Source organism: Anomaloglossus baeobatrachus, chromosome 3, assembly GCF_048569485.1.
Source record: "Anomaloglossus baeobatrachus isolate aAnoBae1 chromosome 3, aAnoBae1.hap1, whole genome shotgun sequence".
Lineage (NCBI taxonomy): Eukaryota > Metazoa > Chordata > Amphibia > Anura > Aromobatidae > Anomaloglossus > Anomaloglossus baeobatrachus.
In genome coordinates, this window is record NC_134355.1 from 135,748,503 (window position 1) to 135,769,306 (window position 20,804).

General features: G+C 45.7%; 1 protein-coding gene across 1 annotated transcript in view; it reads left to right on the forward strand.

Moving 5' to 3' along the window:
* The window catches only part of LOC142297186 (interferon-induced, double-stranded RNA-activated protein kinase-like), a 211,261-nt gene that overhangs the window by 26,379 nt on the left and 164,078 nt on the right, over nucleotides 1-20,804 (forward strand). Inside the window, exons 4-6 of the mRNA XM_075341454.1 lie at nucleotides 6,439-6,494; nucleotides 11,825-11,873; nucleotides 19,265-19,368. Coding sequence (XP_075197569.1) covers nucleotides 6,439-6,494; nucleotides 11,825-11,873; nucleotides 19,265-19,368 — 209 coding nt within the window. The remainder of the gene's footprint in view (nucleotides 1-6,438; nucleotides 6,495-11,824; nucleotides 11,874-19,264; nucleotides 19,369-20,804) is intronic.

Sequence of the window (20,804 nt, forward strand, 5' to 3'; positions counted from 1 at the left end):
GGCACACGTCTTACAAGACTGGAGGTGTCTGGCCACCTGGGTACTGAGCAGTGGTGCTGCCCATATCTTGTCCATCCCAACACCTTTGTCACATGTGTTACCTGGGCCATTATTGAGTAGAACGCTCACGGCAGAGAAAGCTTACCGCCCTTTATCCACAGACCTTCCTCAGTCACTGGCTCCCTGCGTCTCACACTCCGTTCCTTGCTGAATCGCTTGTTCCTGTAAGGATTTAAGAACACAAGGAGTGACCAATGTCACGGACGACGTGACAGGAGCCACCGAGGTACTGGTCTGCTTTGTATAAGGACTTTCAACTCTAGGCCCATTCACTGCTTCTTTGTTGTGCACCTGTGCGAGCATCTCCTCCGGCTGCTGCCTATATCCACATTTTGACTATCTTACCCCTTTCCGCTCTACGAACCACAGTGATCGCAAATCTTCATCTCATTCTCCTATTCCGATGAGAGAGGAGTGGTTTGATTTTTATTACCTCATGTTGCGTAACCTCAGCATATCCAGTGCAGAATCAACCAGCATCTTGGTATCTGGATCCATCTACGGAAAAACTCAAAATCTGCATTAGCAATGGAATCATTTGAGACATGTTCAAAACCTGACGATTCTTGTTACATCAGAGCAATCATGATATATGTCTGTCTGCTGTATCCTCCTTACAGATAAAAATATATAAACGACTTAATAGAAAAACTCAATCGATGAACAAATTAAAACCTTAAATAATACGTGTGATTTTCCACATCATCTTTCCCCCCTTTTTGAATCTATTATCCAAAGCATAATTAGATTCAAAAAGTGTGTGGCCCCGGAGCTCTACATTTAGGCATGAAAGTCACATTGTATAGATTGTACCTAATCGGGAACACCAGAAATATTGTTTTTATCTGTAATTTAATAATGGAAAACTCTTTCAATGGCTTTTATAACCTTTGTTTGGACCACAGAAATCTGCACTGCAATCATTCATTCTATAAAAAGAAAGCAGATTATTCAATACATTAAATATAAAACACAGAATTCCATAAATCATCCACATTCCTTAAATCAAATTATTGTAATTATTAATAAATGATTATTATTATGATTATTATTATTATTATTAATAACTATAATAATAACGTAGCACAACCTCTGGATATTGGACGTAGGGGCGTTCATATTTGAAACATTGAGGAGATTATCAGCATCTCTGTGATACTGTCCTATAACTTGAAGGGATAAAAGAATCTAGAACAAATAAACTGGCCATGTGGGAAAACAAAATGTTGATTTGCCATAGAAAAATTATCTAACAGACCTCTATGCTTGAAAAGCTATCAATGAATCTAAACATGTCCACAGTTAACTTTTATTTCTTTGGGATAAAATTAGTAAAATAAAACTATTGTCAATGACCTTTTTCCAATATAAATTGCAATCAATTAAATGCAGAAAGCTCCCTTTTTTTTTTTTTTTTCTCTTGGGCTGCTCTCACAATAGATCGAAGGTGAGATAATAAGCCTGCACTACAGGTTTTTTTTTTTTTTTTTATCTCTAAAAGTTGCTCCTTCCCCCAAAAGCCAGAAACACACTGTTCATTTCCCTGGACACAAGTGAAATCAATTTCCCTCCTTCTGTTGGATTTTTTTTTTTTTTTTTTAATTTTATTTTTTTCCTTTCTGCAAGACTCAACATTACGACCTCTTTTCCCATGGATATATTTATTTATTTATTTAATTATTTTTAAAACATTCAACTCTCAGGATTATTCGCCACATTCATAATTGGAATATGTATTATTTATCATGACATCTGCCGCAAAGGTACGTTATTTTAAGGTTTTTCTCTTATTTTATTGCTTACTAAATAAGATATTCCTCCTTGTGACTGTCCTGACTCAATCCAAGCTGCACACTGGATCTATATTAAGTGTCTTCCACAACTACCCAATCATTCAATGTTCCATCTTTTAGTGCTATAAACATTTACTAACACTTCATAGGTTATTTAGTGGCTGCAGTTTTGTCAGCTCCACTGGAGGGCTCCATACAGATTTACTAACAAAATGGCCACTGCCAGAATAGCACATGGCTTCTTTGTGTAAGGGCGGTTGAACCACATGAGAGGGGGAAGGGAGAAACTGATTTTACTTCTGCTAAACTTACAAGTTTAACCAATTATCCTTCCTGCCTATATTCCATACTCTATACATATACACACAGATTTACATATCCACAGTCCTGGTCCAACTACAGTTAAAAACACTAATTTTTCTGTCTAAGTATGTACTACTCCATTCAGCCATGTGCTTCATCCTCCATTTTAAAATCTGTAGGAACATGTGGCAGAGAAAAGGGAAAACTGACCTCACATCTGCTCAAACTCTGTCTCCCCATTTTCTATAGTCTGTAATTATACATATATATATTTATACACACACACATATGTCCTAGATCTAAGTCTAATTATAGATAAAAACACTTATTTTTCGGTCTAAGTATATAGTACTCCATCCAATCCATTGCTCAAACATTTACAGAGCACATGGTCTTCTTCACACAAACCCCTGACTCACTTTGTTTTCTTTGTCTCAATCATGCTGTAGCCATGTGCTTCGTCCACCATTTTAAAATCTTACCTAAAATGTCTGCTTCCATGACTAGCACATGGTTTATCACAGGATTGCGGCCTAGAGTCCTCACATCCCAACAAAGTCCACTTTCATCCGGATCTTTCCGGCACAACTAGACACCACTTCATCAATTTTTCCATCTTTCTCTCAAGATAAACAACACCAAGCAAGCAATCTTTCTCTATGCATACCAGATAAAAACAGACAAACAAATAGACGGGGGAGATGACAAATAACTGAAACACTAAAGAAAACCTGCAGTTTGCAGCACACACTTCCAAATCCTTCCTTATACTGCCACGTGGTCCCTGTCTGATTTCTGCGTTCCGTAATATACAAAAAAATACCTAGTATCACCACTGACTACAAGGTGTCTATACCGGCCGATTCGCCTCTCTTGGAGGACTTACAACTAGCCTAATAAAAAACCACCTAGTATCACCCCTGACTACAAGGTGTCTATACCGGCCGATTCGCCTCTCTTGGAGGACTTATAACTAGCCTCTATAACACAGACCTCCGTTAACCTGCCTCTCTTGGAGGACATGTTAACTAGCCTCTACAACACAGACTTCCGTTAGCCTGCCTCTCTTGGAGGACATGTTAACTAGCCTCTACAACACAGACTTCCGTTAACCTGCCTCTCTTGGAGGACATGTTAACTAGCCTCTATAACACCGGCTCCCATTAACAAATTTGAGAGCTCGTGAAAAACACGTGCCTAACCTGACCAATTAAAACTTGCGCTTTATCTCTAGGCCTCTCGCCGAGTCATTCACTCTAGGCCTCGAGCCACAATTCTATTTAAATCTCCACCAGAACTGCAAAACATATGACAGGCAACAACCAAAAACCGTACTACATGGAGTGTCCTCCACGTTTCCAAACACCGCTCAAAAACTCACTTGCTATCCTAACTACCAGTCAATCTCCCCTCTAGACAAATACAGAAGAGACAGCAGGCAACTGAATATGTGACGGTTCTTCCGAGATTAATATGGCCAATAGCCGTGAGACCCGTCTGCCCGTCAACAGATACCCCAACAAACCGGACACAGTCAGGCAATCAGTGCCACACACCCCACCGAGACCACGGGAAGACTACAGATTATGAAAAATCAGCAGACTTACCATACTCTCGTTAGGAAGTGATCAGTTTCCTGGGGTGTCCAGCACGTCATGCCATTCCAGTTGCCGGTTCATCAGGATTTCAGGTGTCTCCGTCTATTGGCTCCACGTTGGGCATCATAATGTTAAGGTGAACTCTTAACCAGAGATCACTAGTTGCCTACTGCCTGGTCTAATTGGTGTGGGTCGAGTGCATGCTTGAAAAATGAGATCAGACACAGTCGGATATTCATCTTTCCTCGACAGAAGTCAGCCCATGCTCTGCTTTATTACAACTGAGCTTGCTCTGATATAACCTTGCAAAGGGGCATGTCCGGATGTGTTCATTGGTCAGTGGGTCGAACAATGTGTTAGTCCATGACCTGATTGGTAAGCGTCATTGTAGGCGGGTCTATGACATCATTGGATGGATCCATGGTGATGACGTCCCTCCCATCTGGTGGATCCATGCTGGATGGTCTGGTCTGTAATGTCATCTGATCTTTGGTTTGGTCTTCTCTTATATGGTATCTTCTTTCATCTGGACATTCCTTGCATTCCAAGCAAGGTGTGGTGAACAGGAAATGGCAGCCACCTTTATATCTGTGTCATGTATATGATCTGAAACCTGAATTATGTAAGGCAAATCGACATATTTCCCACAATGCTCTATGTCCAGAGGTTAATTAAGTATTTCATTTTATGGCTCTCCTCAACATGTGTACCGGTGATACTGTCTGCAGGGTTGTGTATCTAATCCTATCCTGTGTGATACTATCTGCTGAGCCGTGTATCTAATCCTCTCCTGTGTGATACTGTCTGCACGGCTGTGTATCTAATCCTCTCATGTGTGATACTGTCTGCTGAGCTGTGTATCTAATCCTATCGTGTGATACTGCCTGCTGAGCTGTGTATCTAATCCTATCCTGTGTGATGTCTGCAAAGCTGTGTATCTAATCCTCTGCTGTGTGATACTATCTGCAGGGCTGTGTATCTAATCCTCTCCTGTGTGATACTGTCTGCTGAGCTGTGTATCTTATCCCATCGTGTAATACTGTCTGCAGGGCTGTGTATCTAATCCCAGCGTGTAATACTGTCTGCAGGGCTGTGTATCTAATCCTATGTTGTGTGATACTGTCTGCTGAGCTGTGTATCTAATCCTATCCTGTGTGATACTGTCTGCAGGGCTGTGTATCTAATCCCATCGTGTAATACTGTCTGCTGAGCTGTGTATCTAATCCTATCCTGTGTGATGTCTGCACGGCTGTGTATCTAATCCTCTCCTGTGTGATACTGTCTGCTGAGCTGTGTATCTAATCCTATCGTGTGATACTGCCTGCTGAGCTGTGTATCTAATCCTATCCTGTGTGATGTCTGCAAAGCTGTGTATCTAATCCTCTGCTGTGTGATACTGTCTGCAGGGCTGTGTATCTAATCCTCTCCTGTGTGATACTGTCTGCTGAGCTGTGTATCTTATCCTATCTTGTAATACTGTCTGCAGGGCTGTGTATCTAATCCCATCGTGTAATACTTTCTGCAGGGCTGTGTATCTAATCCTATGTTGTGTGATACTGTCTGCTGAGCTGTGTATCTAATCCTATCCTGTGTGATACTGTCTGCAGGGCTGTGTATCTAATCCTATCCTGTGTGATACTGTCTGCTGAGCTGTGTATCTAATCCTATCTTGTAATACTGTCTGCAGGGCTGTGTATCCTATCGTGTGATACTGTCTGCTGAGATGTGTATCTAATCCTATCGTGTAATACTGTCTGCAGGGCTGTGTATCTAATCCTATCGTGTAATACTGTCTGCTGAGCTGTGTATCTAATCCTATCCTGTGTGATACTGTCTGCAAGGCTGTGTATCTAATCCTATTGTGTGATACTGTCTGCTGAGCTGTGTATCTAATCCTATCCTGTGTGATGTCTGCAAAGCTGTGTATCTAATCCTCTGCTGTGTGATACTGTCTGCAGGGCTGTGTATCTAATCCTCTCCTGTGTAATACTGTCTGCTGAGCTGTGTATCTAATCCTATTGTGTAATACTGTTTGCATGGCTGTGTATCTAATCCTATCGTGTAATACTGTCTGCAGGGCTGTGTATCTAATCCTATGTTGTGTGATACTGTCTGCTGAGCCGTGTATCTAATCCTCTCCTGTGAGATACTGTCTGCTGAGCTGTGTATCTAATTCTCTCCTGTGTGATACTCCTGCTGTCCTTGGTGACACTTTAGACATTTCTGGTCACCAGGAAAATGGCTGTGCACTGTGTCCTTACATGTCATTCTCTGTTATCTGTTGTAAACACTCAGATTAGGAGGGGGGAGGCGACATCACACACAGGAGAGCAGACTCCGCCCACTTTACTGCAGGCTGTAATCTGAGCTTTTTATACAGTGGAATTTCTGTAGGATTTCAGAAGCTGCTCCCCCTAGTGTTTAACAGTGGAAAATATCAAACTTTTTAATTTTTTTTTTTTATATTTTGCACAATTAAAAAAAAAATAAATAATAATATTTAAACAAAACATTTAAACATTATTACTTTACATTTTTTCAGTTATTATTTTTTTTTTTGACGATACCTTCCCTTTAAATCTGCAACAATTATCAAAGTAAAAAACACAACACTGGAATCGGGGTCTCTGTGATTTGTGTATATATGATCTAAAATCTACTTTTGTTTTCTGTTTATTTTGCAGTCTCAGACTGTAGGTAACTCTGTCTCCCCAGCCAGCCCTGCAGTATCCAACATAAGGTAATTTAGATAATGTTTGGAATAACCATCTGTCCATAAGATAGGTGATAACTTGCTGATTGGTGGGGATCCAACTTCAGACCTTTACGCACACTGATAGTTGACCTCTGCACAGCCTCGTGTGAATGGCGTAGCGGCCAGACATATGCACCTCTGATCCATTTATTCTCTATGGGACTGACGGAGATGTAAGAGTAGAGCATTCAGCTTTTCCTCCAGTCACATGGAGAATTAATGGATTGGAATGGAGTATGCCTGGCTACCAATTCATTCAGATTGTCCCAGAGCCCCGTTTTTGGGATTGGTCGGAGTCCCAGGGTTCGGACCCCTATTGATCAGTATGTTATCACCTATTTCGTGAAGTTTGGCTGCAGATCTGCAGAATATGTTGTCTCCATATAAGAAATGTGAAATTATTAAAAAATAAATGTAGGCTGTAAAGCAGACAATTTCTGGTAATCTGTATGTAGTTTAGTTTAAGATTAATTATTACCTCATGTTATTTACTTTTGCTTTTAATCAGTAATTTTGATAATAGTGCATTATTTCTCTTCATGATCTTCTCAATGAAGGGGAACTTTTCAGATCCCCTAGAACAGTCATGGCGAACCTTTTACAGGCCGAGTGCCCAAACTGTAGCCCTAAACCCAATTTTTTTTCCGAAGTGCCAACCAATCCTATTATATAAAGAATTGATTGTAATCTTACCTTTGCAGTCTTCTCTTCAGCAGGGGGCATCAAGCTCATGCTTACCACACATTGGAGCTGAGCCCCTACCCTTTCCAGACCCAGCAGTTAATCTTTCTGGAAAAAAATTGCAGCATATTAGACAGAGATTTTAGCCTGGAATGCAATCAGATGTCACCCTGTAATCCACATCTACATTTCAAAGTCTGAACATCCTGAAATCCCATAAAGATGTAGGAGTGGCTCCCCTCCCCCTTCATTGTGTAGTTATGTCCCCTTTCCTCGGCCACTTCCTGGTAAACATGTCCCCCATCCTTACATATATTTCCTACATTCTGGTATATTTGTCCCCATCACGGCTCCATCCTGGTAAATGTCCTCCATCCTGGTAAATGTCCTCCATCCTGGTAAATGTCCTCCACTCTGGCATGTTCCCCCATGCAGTTAAATGTACCCCATCCTGACATATTGCCCATCCTTGTAAATGTTCCCCCATCCCGGCATGTACCCCATTCCTGGTAAATGTTCCCAATCCTGGTTAATTTACCCCCATCCAGGTAAATGTACCCCTTCCTGGTAAATGTACCCTATCGTGGCATGTTTCCTCTATCCTGGCATGCATGTTTCCTCCATCCTGGCATGCATGTTTCCTCCATCCTGGCATGCATGTTTCCTCCATCCTGGCATGCATGTTTCCTCCATCCTGGCATGTATTCTTTCCCCATCCTGGCATGCATGTTTTCCCCATCCTGGCATGCATGTTTCCCCCCCATCCTGGCATGCATGTTTCCCCCCCATCCTGGCATGCATGTTTCCTCCATCCTGACATGCATGTTTCCTCCATCCTGGCATGCATGTTTTCCCATCCTGGCATGCATGTTTTCCCCATCCTGGCATGCATGTTTCCTCCATCCTGGCATGCATGTTTTCCCCATCCTGGTATGCATGTTTTCCCCATCCTGGCATGCATGTTTTCCCCATCCTGGCATGCATGTTTCCCCCCCCATCCTGGCATGCATTGTTCCCCATCCTGGCATGCATGTTTACCCCCATCCTGAAATGCATGTTTCCCCCCCATCCTGGCATGCATGTTTTCCCCATCCTGGCATGCATGTTTCCCCATCCTGGCATGCATTGTTCCCCATCCTGGCAAGCATGTTTCCCCCCCATCCTGGCAAGCATGTTTCCCCCCCATCCTGGCATGCATGTCACCCCCCCCATGCTGGCAAGCATGTTTCCCCCCCATCCTGGCATGCATGTCATTCCCCCCATGCTGGCATGTGTGTTCCCCCCCCATGCTGACATGTGTGTTCCCCCACCCCACGCTGGCATGTGTGTTCCCCCACCCCACGCTGGCATGTGTGGTCCCCCACCCCACGCTGGCATGTGCGTTCCCCCACCCCACGCTGGCATGTGCGTTCCCCCACCCCCACCCCACGCTGGCATGTGCGTTCCCCCTCCCCCACCCCATGCTGGCATGTGCGTTCCCCCTCCCCCACCCCATGCTGGCATGTGCGTTCCCCCTCCCCCACGCTGCCATGTGCGTTCCCCCACCCCACGCTGCCATGTGTGTTCCCCCACCCCCACCCCATGCTGCCATGTGCATTCCCCCACCCCATGCTGCCATGTGCGTTCCCCCACCCCATGCTGGCGCTGCCCCCCCATCCCCACCTTGGCACAGCCGCACAGGAGTTATAAAAAATGTTTAAAAAAAGCAACACACAACTTACCTGCACACGCTCCCCCGCTGCGCGCTGCTGGGTCCTCAGTTCCCATGCGGCCAGCAGACGACGCCGGCGCCGCTCACTGACGCTCCTCCGTCTCCTAGGCAACACACCTGCAGCCTGGGAGAGGAGGAGTGTAAGAGCGATAGCGAGGAGAAGTGTCTCCTCCGCTCCAACACAGATTTGATCTGCCGGCGCGACTGCACCAGCAGATCAAAGCTGCAGGATCGGACGACAGCACGCGTGCCAGCAGAATAGGTTCAGCGTGCCCCTGGTGGCACGCGTGCCATAGGTTCGCCATCACTGCCCTAGAATGTCCCCACCACTACTATAGTGGTATGGGTGCAGAGCTCTTTAATATAAATAAAGAACTGAGAAGGGCTTCCAGGGTTGCTGAGCGCAGATGGAAGAGGTCTCATTCTATTGAGCACTTCATTAGTCTCCTACCACTTTCAAGTCCACACTCAATGCTGCAAAACAAAACTACTTCTCATCTCTCATATCCTCCAGCTCTCACAACCTTAAACAGCTATTCAACACTTACAACTCTCTCCTCCAGCCCCCGGCTCCACCTTGTTCTCCTCTCATTTCAGCTGAAGATTTTTCCTCCTTCTTCAAGGAGAAAATTGACAACAATCAGCGTAAGCTTTGGCCCACAGCCCCTTCTCATAACTACTCAGCCCTCTTCCTCCAAATCCAGCTTCTCTACCATGACAGAAGATCATCTTTCTACTCTACTCTCAAGATCACATCTCACCTTCTGTGCACTTGACCCGCTCCCATCCCACCTCATCCCCAATCTCACTGCAGTATTCATCCCAACCCAAACCTATCTCTTCAACCTATCACTAACAACTGGTATATTCCCTTCATGCTTTAAACATGATTTCATCACACCGATCCTCAAAAAGTTCACCTTTGACTCATCCACTGTGTCTAGTTATCGCTACATAACACTTCTCCCCTACGCCTCAAAACTACTACAACATGTCCATCTTGAACTGTCCTCCCACCTCTCCTCCTGCTCCCTCTTTGACTGCTACAATCTGGCTTCCAACTGCATCATTCCACTGAAACTGCCCTAACTAATGTCACCAATGACCTACTAACCGCCAAATCCAAATTACACTGCTCTGTCTTCCTCCTCCTAGACCTGTCCTCTACCTTTGACACAATGGACCGACCATTCCCTCCTAGTACAGATTCTCTCATCTCTGGGCATCACAGACTTGGCCCTATCTTGGATCTCCTCATACCTAACCCACCGAACTTTCAGTGTCTCCCACTTCCTCATCTCGCTCCCTATCTGTCGGTGTCCCCCAAGGTTCCGTTCTTGGACCCCTTCTCTTTTCCATCTACACCTTTGAGTATTATCTCTATGCTGATGATACACAGATCTACCTCTCTGGACCTGATATCGCCTCATTACTAACGAGAATCCCACAATGTCTATCTATTTCATCCTTTTTCTCTGCTTGATTTCTAAAACAAGCAGCATGCAGTGCAGCATGGACAAAATGGAATTCATTATCTTTCCTCCTCCTCATTCAACCCCCCAAAAAAACCTATCCATCAAGTTCAATGGCTGCTCACTATCCCCAGTCCTGCAAGCTCGTTACCTTGGGGTAACCCTTGACCCTTGCTCTATCCTTCAAGCCACACATCCAAGCCCTCTTCACCTCCTGCCAACTCCAAATCAAAAATATATCCCAGATTCATACATTCCTTAATCAAGAATCTGCAAAAACATTAGTGCATGTCCTCATCATCTCCCGCCTCGACTACTGCAACCTTCTTCTCTCTGGCCTCCCTTCTAACACTCTTACACCCCTGCAATCTATTTTAAACTCTACCGCCTGATTAATCCACCTCTCCCTTGCTATTCCCCAGCCTCTCCACTCTGCCAATCCCTTCACTGACTTCCCATTGCCCAAAGACTCCAGTTTAAAATCCTAACCATGACATAGTAAGGCATCCACAATCTGTCTCCTCCTTACATCTGTTACCTAGTCTCCCGGTACCTACCTGTATGCAATCTCAGATCCTCACAAGATCTTCTGTACTCCCCTTTTTTCTCCTCCTCCCACAATTGCATACAAGATTTCTCTCTAGCCTCCCCCATACTCTGGAATGCTCTGCCACAACATATTGGACTCTCACCTACTATGGAAACCTTCAAAGGAACCTGAAGACCTATCTCTTCTGATAAGCCTACAACCTGCATTAACCCGCAGTCCACTATACCACTGCATGATCAGCTCTGCCCCTATATACTGTATCCTCCCCCATCCCTTGTAGACTGTGAACCCTCACGGGCAGGGTCCTCTCTCCTCCTATACCAGTCTGTGCTTTGTATTGTTCATGATTGTTGGACTTGTTTTTATGTATACCCTTTTTCACATGTAAAGCGCCATGGAATAAATGGCGCTATAATAATAATATAACATGAATTGGCGTTTTATGTAACTTGCTAATGCTGTGGTGTGTGACAAATGTAATTTTATCATGTAGGCTTGTAAAACCTCCTTTATCATATAGCCTGCATAATGGTAAGACCGTAATGCAAGCTGTCAATCACGCCTAGGGCCAACTAGTATGGAGGAACAGATGCCATACCAGGCTAATATTGGCTAATATTCATATGGATAAAGTAATTTTGCAGTGTCAGTATGGCACTTAAGACACTTCATATTAACGAAAAGTGCACCCATAACGCTATAGTAGTGATGGGGATCCCGGTGGATCTACCAGGCTCTCCTTACTGGTACACTACATGCGACATTTTACGTCCTGTTAATTTATATTTTCACTTTTGGAAGGTAGTAAGCAGTTTTGTTGTTACACAGTGTTTGGTTTTTTTTTTATCTTTGTAATGAAAATATTGTGGTTAATGCAATTTATTTCTATTTGTTTTCCCAGAGCTGAAGCTAGTCCATCATTACTTAATGGAGCTGCCAGCAACATTGTGGTATGACACCATATTTTTAACTACACATTGTTTTATACTTTTTTTTTTATCATTAATCTGTTTTTACATTAAGATTTACTTTTCATAATATAATAAAATTAATTTCATTTCATTATCCCAACAAATGCAAATTATTTCCACTTCAGCTTTTTTTTTCCTCAGATCATCCAGAAATTTTCTTGGAAACATTGTAGTGCGCCTACTTGTCAAATTATCCCTCTGCCCCTGACTTAGTGGTCCTGGACAGTTAAAGCCACTTTACACGCTGCAATCTCGCTAGCGAGATCGCTAGCGTGCGTACCCGCCCCCATCGTTTGTGCGTCACGGGCAAATCGCTGCCCGTGGCGCACAAAATTGCGCGGACCCGTCACACTACTTACCTGCCTAGCGATGTCGCTGTGACCTTTCTAAGGGCGCAGTTCGTTTGGCGTCACAGTGACGTCACTAAGCGGCCACCCAATCGAAGCGGAGGGGCGGAGATGAGCGGGACGAACATCCCGCCCACCTCCTTCCTTCCTCATTGCCGGCGGCCGCAGGTAAGGAGATGTTCCTCGTTCCTGCGGTGTCACACGTAGCGATGTGTGCTGCCGCAGGAACGAAGAACAACATCGTACCTGCAGCAGCAACGATAATTGGGAATAGGGTAGCATGTCAGCGATTAGCGATTTTCCACGCGTTTGCGCCGATTTCTGATCGCACGTAGGTGCACACTCAGCGACATCGCTAATGCGGCCGGATGTGCGTCACGAATTCCGTGACCCCAACGACATCGCTTTAGCGATGTCGCAGCGTGTAAAGCGGCCTTTAGCTATTGGCCAAAGGATGATTGTTTGACCAGCAGCTATATCTTCCAACTTCTCTATATACAGGAGCTCTCACATTGCTGAGTGTTTCTCTGAGGTCTACAAGCGAGTCGCTGACAATCGTATGGTGGCAGCTTATCTCATCAAGAACCTTACCTGTCAGAGAGTCAGGGGGCCTCAATGTATATTAGCCTGTTGGCTGAGTGATCCGATATTGGCGGCTTTGGCTGCGATTAGTATACTGTCTATACTGTAGAGGCTTTAAGGTGTTTTACATTTCCCAGCATTCATATCATGGCAGTCATTAAAGTGGTTTTATCACCATCTAACATTTAGTTGATACTGAAGATTTTTTGTAAATGAATACTTTTTTTTTTTATACTCTTTAGTGACCAGGCCAAATTTTTCAAATCTGACACATCTCTTTTTGTGGCAATAACTCTGGAATGCTTTAGCATAGTGCAGTGATTTTGAGATTGTTTGGGTTTTTTTGTGACGCTTTTTACTTAATGGTAAGTTTAGGTCAATGTGTTTTGCATTAATTTATTTTTTTTTAAATATCAGAATTTGTCAAAAATTCTAAATTTGTCTTAGACAACCCCTACTTATTTCCCTTGTTTGCCCCGTAAAAATGAATAAGCCTTTAGTCCCCTCCAGTGCTGCCACGGTTCCCGCAATGTCTAAAGCCGCATTGTGGGGACCCATGTGGCATTGTTATAACATGCGAACCCCTCAACCAATGAGCGTCTGTCTCTCCTCCTTCAGATATTTGAGCAGGATGTGAGCGGTGTGCTGACTTCCTGCTCAAATGTCCGAAGCCGGGGAGAGAAATGCCGAGTGCTGATTGGTCGCGGGGCTGTCATGTCATAACAGTGCTTTAGTTAATGCTGGAACCACGGCTGCACCAGATTTGAGTATAAGGCTTATTTATTTTTTACGGGGGCGAACAAGGGGAATGAGTAGGGGTTGTCCAAGTTGTGGACAAACCCTTTAAACTTTGATTAATGATCCCTTTAACCAAGATAGTTACACCACACAAAAAAGTTAATAACATTTACCTCCTATCTTATACATCAGCAGCATCTATTAAATGTTCTTTTATGTTGTTAGGATGTTCGAAGGTTTAAAAGATGTAGCAGCAATATTTTATTTTTTTCAAAGAAATTTACAAAACATTATTTTTTTTAGGAGCCTATTCAGTTTTGAAGTGACTTTGGAAAACTCCCAGAGTATTACCATTTTAAAAATAGCCCCCCTCAATGTATTAAATACTGCTGTCAGGTACTTTATTAACCCCTTCAGCCCCAAGCCTATTTTGACCCTAAAGACCAGGACATTTTTTGCAATTTTGACCAGTGTCACTTTATGAGGTTGTAACTCTGGAACGCTTCAACGGATCCCGGTGATTCTGAGATTGTTTTCTTGTGTCATATTGGGCTTCATGTTAGTGGTAAATTAAGGCCAATATTTTTTGCGTTTCTTTGTGAAAAAAACGGAAATTTCACGAAAATTTTGTAATTTTCAAACTTTTTTAATTTTTATGCTCTAAAACCAACGAGACATATGACACAAAATAATTAATAAATAACATTTCCCACATGTCTACTTTACATCAGAACAATTTGGGGAAAAAAAAAATGTAAGGAAGTTATAGGGGTTCAAAGTTTATGAGCAATTTCTCATTTTTACAACAAAATTTACAAAGCTACATTTTTTAGGGACCACATCACATTTGAAGTGATTTTGAGAGGTCTACATGACACAGAACACCCAAAAAGTGACACCATTCCAAAAACGGCACCCCTCAGGCTACTCAAGACCACATTCAAGAAGGTTATTAACCCTTCAAGTGCTTTACAGTAACTAAAGCAATGTGGAAGGAAAAAATGAACATTTTACTTTTTGCAACAAAAATGTTAATTTAGCCTCAAATATTGTATATTCACAAGGGTAGCAGGATTCAATGAACCCCCAAAATTTGTTGGGCAATTTCTTCTGAGCACGCAGATACCTCATATGTGGCGAAAAAACACTGTTTGGGCGCACGGCAGGACTCGGAAGGGAAGGAGCGTCATTTGACTTTTTGAACAGAAAATTAGCTAGAATCGTTAGCCGCACCATGTTGCGTTTGGAGAGCCCCTGAGGTGCCGAAACAGTGGAGCTCACCCACATGTGACCCCATTTTGGAAACTAGACACCTCATGGCATTTGTCTAGATGTTTATTGAGCACTTTGAACCTCTGGGGGCTTCACAAAAGTTAATAGAGTTGAGCCGTGCAAATAAAAAAATCTTTTTTTACCACAAAATTGTTACTTCAACCAGGTAGCTTTTTTTTTCACAAGGGTATCAGGAAAAATTGCACCATAAAATGTATTGTACAATTTCTCCTGAGTACACAGACATCTCATATGTCATGGAAATCAAATGTTTGGGCGCACAGCAGGGCTCAGAATGCAAGGAGCATCATTTGACGTTTCAAACGCAAAATTGTCTGGGATAATTAGCGTATTCCATGTTGTGTTTGGAGACTCCCTGGGGTGCCGAAACAGTGGTGCTCCCCCACATGTGACCCCATTTTGGAAACTAGACCCCTCATGGAATTTATCTAGATGTTTATTGAGCACTTTGAACCTCTGGGGGCTTCACAAAAGTTAATAGAGTTGAGCCGTGAAAATAAAAGAAAATTGTTTTAACCACAAAATTGTTACTTCAACCAGGTAGCTTTTTTTTCACAAGGCTATCAGGAAAAATTGCACCATAAAATGTATTGTGCAATTTCTCCTGAGTACACAGACACCTCATATGTGGTGGAAATCAAATGTTTGGGTGCACAGCAGGGCTCAGAATGCAAGGAGCGTCATTTGACTTTTCAAACGCAAAATTGTCTGGGATAATTAGCGTATTCCATGTTGTGTTTGGAGACCCCCTGAGGTGCCAAAAGAGTGGAGCTCCCCCACATGTGACCCCATTTTGGAAACTAGACCCCCATGGCATAGAAAAAAAAATAGGGCGCACGCACAAATGTTCTGCAAAAAAGGAGGGGGGACTAGGTGGGATGGAAAAAAGAAGTCCTGTCCAAAGTTGAGTACGACTGCAGGACGATTGCTGATCAGGTACCTAATTGTACATGTTTTGTTTTGTTTTTTTTATTTGGGGTGCACAAAAAAAGCAAAAACTAGAGCAACAATTACGTACCTGATCAGCCAATCATGTAGCTGATCAGCACTTGGCGGCAAGCAGGTGGGGGAGGAGGGGGGGGGAGAGGGAGTGGGAGATGCGATTGGGATAGTTAGAAAAGAGCCACGAACAATACTTACAGGATGGATCAGAACAGCAGCAGATTGGGGGGCGGCAGATGGGGGGGGGGGCAGCGGCATATAAAGGGAGCATCTGTGAATGTGAGACGGCGGCGGCTGGGATAGGGTGGGGGCGGATGGGAGAGGGCGCAGTGGATGCAGGAGCGGCAGAGGATGGGGGGAAGGGGGGATGGGAGGGAAGGGGAGTGGGAGGTTTGATTGGGGATAGTTACCCTACAGGATGGATCTAGGCAGCAGGATCACAGGAGATGAAGGAGGCAGCAGATCGGGGAGGGTGAGAGGTGGGAGGGGGAGCGCAGCGCAGATCACGGGGGAGACAGGTGAGCAGAGCACAGATCACGGGGGTGAGAGGTGAGGGAGCGCAGATCACGGGGGAGACAGGTGAGAAGAGCGCAGATCACGGGGGTGAGAGGTGGAGGGAGAGCGGACAGCAGATCACGGGGGTGACAGGTGAGGGAGCACAGATCACGGGGATGACAGGTGAGGGAGCACAGATCACGGGGGTGACAGGTGAGGGAGCACAGATCACGGCGGTGACAGGTGAGGGAGCACACATCAAGGGGGTGACAGGTGAGGGAGCACACATCACGGGGGTGACAGGTGAGGGAGCACACATCACGGGGGTGACAGGTGAGGGAGCACAGATCACGGGGGTTACAGGTGAGGGAGCACACATCACGGGGGTTACAGGTGAGGGAGCACACATCACGGGGGTGACAGGTGAGGGAGCACAGATCACGGCGGTGAGAGGTGAGGGAGCACACATCACGGGGGTGACAGGTGAGGGAGCACACATCACGGGGGTGACAGGTGAGGGAGCACAGATCACGGGGGTGACAGGGGAGGGAGCACAGATCACGAGGGTGACAGGGGAGGGAGCACAGATCACGGGGGTGACAGGGGAGGGAGCACAGATCACGGGGGTGACAGGGGAGGGAGCACAGATCACGAGGGTGACAGGGGAGGGAGCACAGATCACAGGGGTGACAGGTGAGGGAGCACAGATCACGGTGACAGGGGAGGGGGCGGGTAGCCGACCACGGGGGTGAGAGGTGGGGGGAGCGTGCAGCACATCACGTAGGGGAGGGGGCGAGCAGCACATAACGGAGGAGAGGGGGCGGGCACTGATCACGAGGGGTAGGGGCCGGGCAGCAGATCGGGGGAGCGGTGGCACTGTGGCAGATGGAGGAGGAGAGGGAGCGCGCAGCACATAACGGAGGAGAGGGGGAGGGCACCGATCACGAGGGGGAGGGGCCGGCAGCACATAACGTAGGACAGGGAGCGCGCAGCACATCACGGAGGTGAGGGGGTGGGCACCGATCACGAGGGGAGCGGTGGCACTGTGGAAGATGGAGGGCGGCGGCGGATCGGGAGGCGTTTCGCCGGTTTCATACAGTGGAATGGCAGCGCGGCAACTTCCGGGTTCCATGCTCCAGTCTCATAACAGCATGGGACCGGAGCTTGTCGCCCTGCCATTGCACTGTGTACACTCACTGTGCTGGCGTGCTGCAGGGAAGTGAAGGTGATGGGGGCGGTCACCGGCAACAGGTCCACTGTGATTGGAGAGATCGGTCACAAGGCCGATCTCTCCAATCAGAGCTACTGGAGCTGGGGGAGGGTGATCCAGTGAGGTCACCCAGCTCCAGCCAATGGCCTGTGCTACAGCTGCACTGGTCAGGGCTGGATTTCAATGTTTCAGTCACTTTAAATGGCTGGAACATTACAGTGGCTGTGATTGGTTGAGCGGCGTTCGTCAGCCAATCACAGCCTCCGTAGGTCCGGGGAGGAGGCACCAGCCCTCCTGAGGTCAGGAACAGGTCCCCTCCTCCCCGAGTCTGCGGTTTGTGTTAACCGATTGTAGTCACCGGAGGCTCCGGTGCCGCGATTCCGCCATGACGGAAAGATCCGTCCTTGGTCGTTAAGGCCCAGGGCACCATGACGGATCTTTCCGTCCATGGTCGTGAAGGGGTTAACGCTTCAGCTACTTTTCAGAAAATAATGCAAAGTGGGATGACAAGTAAGAAAAAATATTTTTTGCCACCTAAAAGTTGCTAACTTCTGAACAGGTCACTATAACTGGCAGACTCGGAGTCCATTATTTGGCCATGTGACCATCAGAACAACACAATCATGATCTCAGGGTGCCGATAGGGTTAAAGATGGCGTCCCCACAATCTGTTAACCATTTAGATGCCATATTTATTTTTGACAGCAGCATCTAAGGAGTTGTACTGCCATCGTCTCTGCCAACACCGATTTTTTTTCTGATGCAGCAGGTTGTGAGCTATAGTGTATAGCTGACAGCTGCGGCATTTTCTCTCGCCATGAGGATGCCTTTTCTCTTACATCTCAGGATAGTAAAAAAAGGTATTCGTGGTCACTAAGGAGCTAAATGTCTTAAAATGTAAGCCCCATTTACAAGATTGATGTATAGCATGGCGTTGGTGTTACTGGCCACTATGTCCACCCATCTTACTCCCTCTTCTAGTGGCCTGGCATGTGCTGTTCCACCTCCCTTTCAAATGGCAACCTCAGCCTTGTGGGAGGATGACTCCATCTCAGGCAGCTGGATCTCATGGTTTGCGCAGGAATATTTTTAAGTGCCTGCATATAGATGCTCTAGCACATCACCAGGAGCTTCTCCTTTTCTTTCTTACCACAGCAAATAGAAAAAGCCCACAAACAGTAACAAAGTATACATTTTAAGTAAGTGTAGTTTGCTGTGGCTTTTATGATAAACATAATACCTTTGCCAGTAGGTTCTGGAGAAATAAAATTAATTTTCTCCTGGGTGCCACACTTTCAGTACCTCCATAATATCACACCTCTGCAAGTGGCTCCCTGGAGAAATACAATTCATTTTCTCCAGGGTGCCACACTTTCAGCACCTCCATAACTCTACAAACATGCAGATTAACACTAGATCTGCAGGTTAGTAGCATTATTAGACCTGACCGATTTCCTTTTAAACATTTATACCTTTTTAGGAGATTTTAACAGCAGTATGTGTCGTGGTGCAACACCTTTCAGTTTTGTCAAATATCCCACACATCCACGCAAATATTAGTAAACTTTATCCATTTCACAATAGTGCATTGTAGGTTAGTGGGTTTAGTGAGCTTCAGGTTTCAAAGAGCACAATTTTCTCCCAGCATAAATTTAGAAAATCTTAGGTTTTTATACATACACACAAATTCATACGCACATGTATTTTACAGAATCACGTAGTTGTCAGAATTATTTTATAATTGCATTCATTTTTCAATGTAGGTAGATCAAAACTATGTTGGATTCTTCAATGAGTTTTGCCAAAGAAATAACTGCTTGGATTCTAGGTTTGTGGATGAACGCAGAGGACCTCCTCACTTGCCAGAGTAAGTGGATATTTTACATGGGTTTTATGGAGTAACAATTTTAATGCATAACCAATTTTAATTAACCCTTTGAACCTTTCACCCACTAGCCTGTTTTCACTTTCCTGATAAGGACAAATTTTAGATGCTTCACAGGAACTAAAGCAATATGGAAGGAAAAAAATTAAAATTTGTATAAGGGTAACGGGAGAAAATGAATCATTCAATTTGTTGTGCAATTTCTCCTGAGTACACGGATACCCCATATGTGGTGTAAATCTACTGTTTGGGCGTACGGCAGGGCTCGGATGGTAAGGAGTGCTGTTTGAATATTTCTTTTTCGCTCCTAATTGGGAGACCCAGACAGTGGGTGTATAGCTACTGCCTCTGGAGGCCGCACAAAGAACTACACTTAAAAGTGTAAGGCCCCTCCCCTTCTGGCTATACACCCTCCCGTAGGAGTACGGATTCCTCAGTTTTAGCTTTGTGCGAAGGAGGTCAGACACGCACGCATAGCTCCATTGTTTTTAGTCAGCAGCAGCTGCTGACTATGTCGGATGGAAGAAAAGAGGGCCCATACAGGGCTCCCAGCATGCTCCCTTCTCACCCCACTGTATGTCGGAGGTGTTTGTAAGGTTGAGGTACCCATTGCGGGTACGGCGGCTGGAGCCCACATGCTGATTCCTTCCCCATCCCTTTTTACAGGGCTCTGGGTGAAGTGGGATTTACTGGTCTCCAGGCACTGAGACCGTGCTCCATCTACAGCCCCTGGAGAAGATGCTGGATGGAGCGGAGTACATCAGGGACATGGCCCTGCTTCCTCAAGGTACTCTGTGTCCCCGTGCATTTGGCGCTCACACCGCAGCATGCTGGGTGTTGTAGTGCGCCGGGGACATCAGCGCTGCGGCGCTTGTGCCATGGCCTCATTCAGCTTCGCTGAAGCAGGCACACTTTTGGGAAACGGTCGCGCCGGCCGCTGGGACTGCGGCGCGGCTGGCACTTGTGGTGCGCCGGGGACTTCAGCGCGGGCCGCGCTTTTACGGCGGCCGCGCTGATAACTCGAGTCCCCGGCTTTTGCGGCCTGGTTCCGTTCGTTCCCGCCCCCAGACCTGCCAGTCAGGAGAGGGGCGGGACGCTGGTCAGTGCATCAGCGCTGAGGGCTGGAGTCGTTTTTACATACTCCAGCCCTCACAATAGGCACAGAGGGGACACTGTTTCCCGCACTTTTGTTTGGGAACTCCCACGGACCGCCCCTCTCCACAGACGCCGGCAGCCATTCCTGCTGACACGCTGAGCTGCAGAGGGGAGCCGGGGAGACCCAGACAAGGAATTCTGCGCCTCTTACCCGCTATTCAGCGGGCGGTAAGCAGCCCTCAGGGCTCACCCCCTCTTGTGCCAGTAGTAATCTTAGTATTTTGTTCCTGCAAATACTTTGTACTGCATAGCGCTGGTCGCCC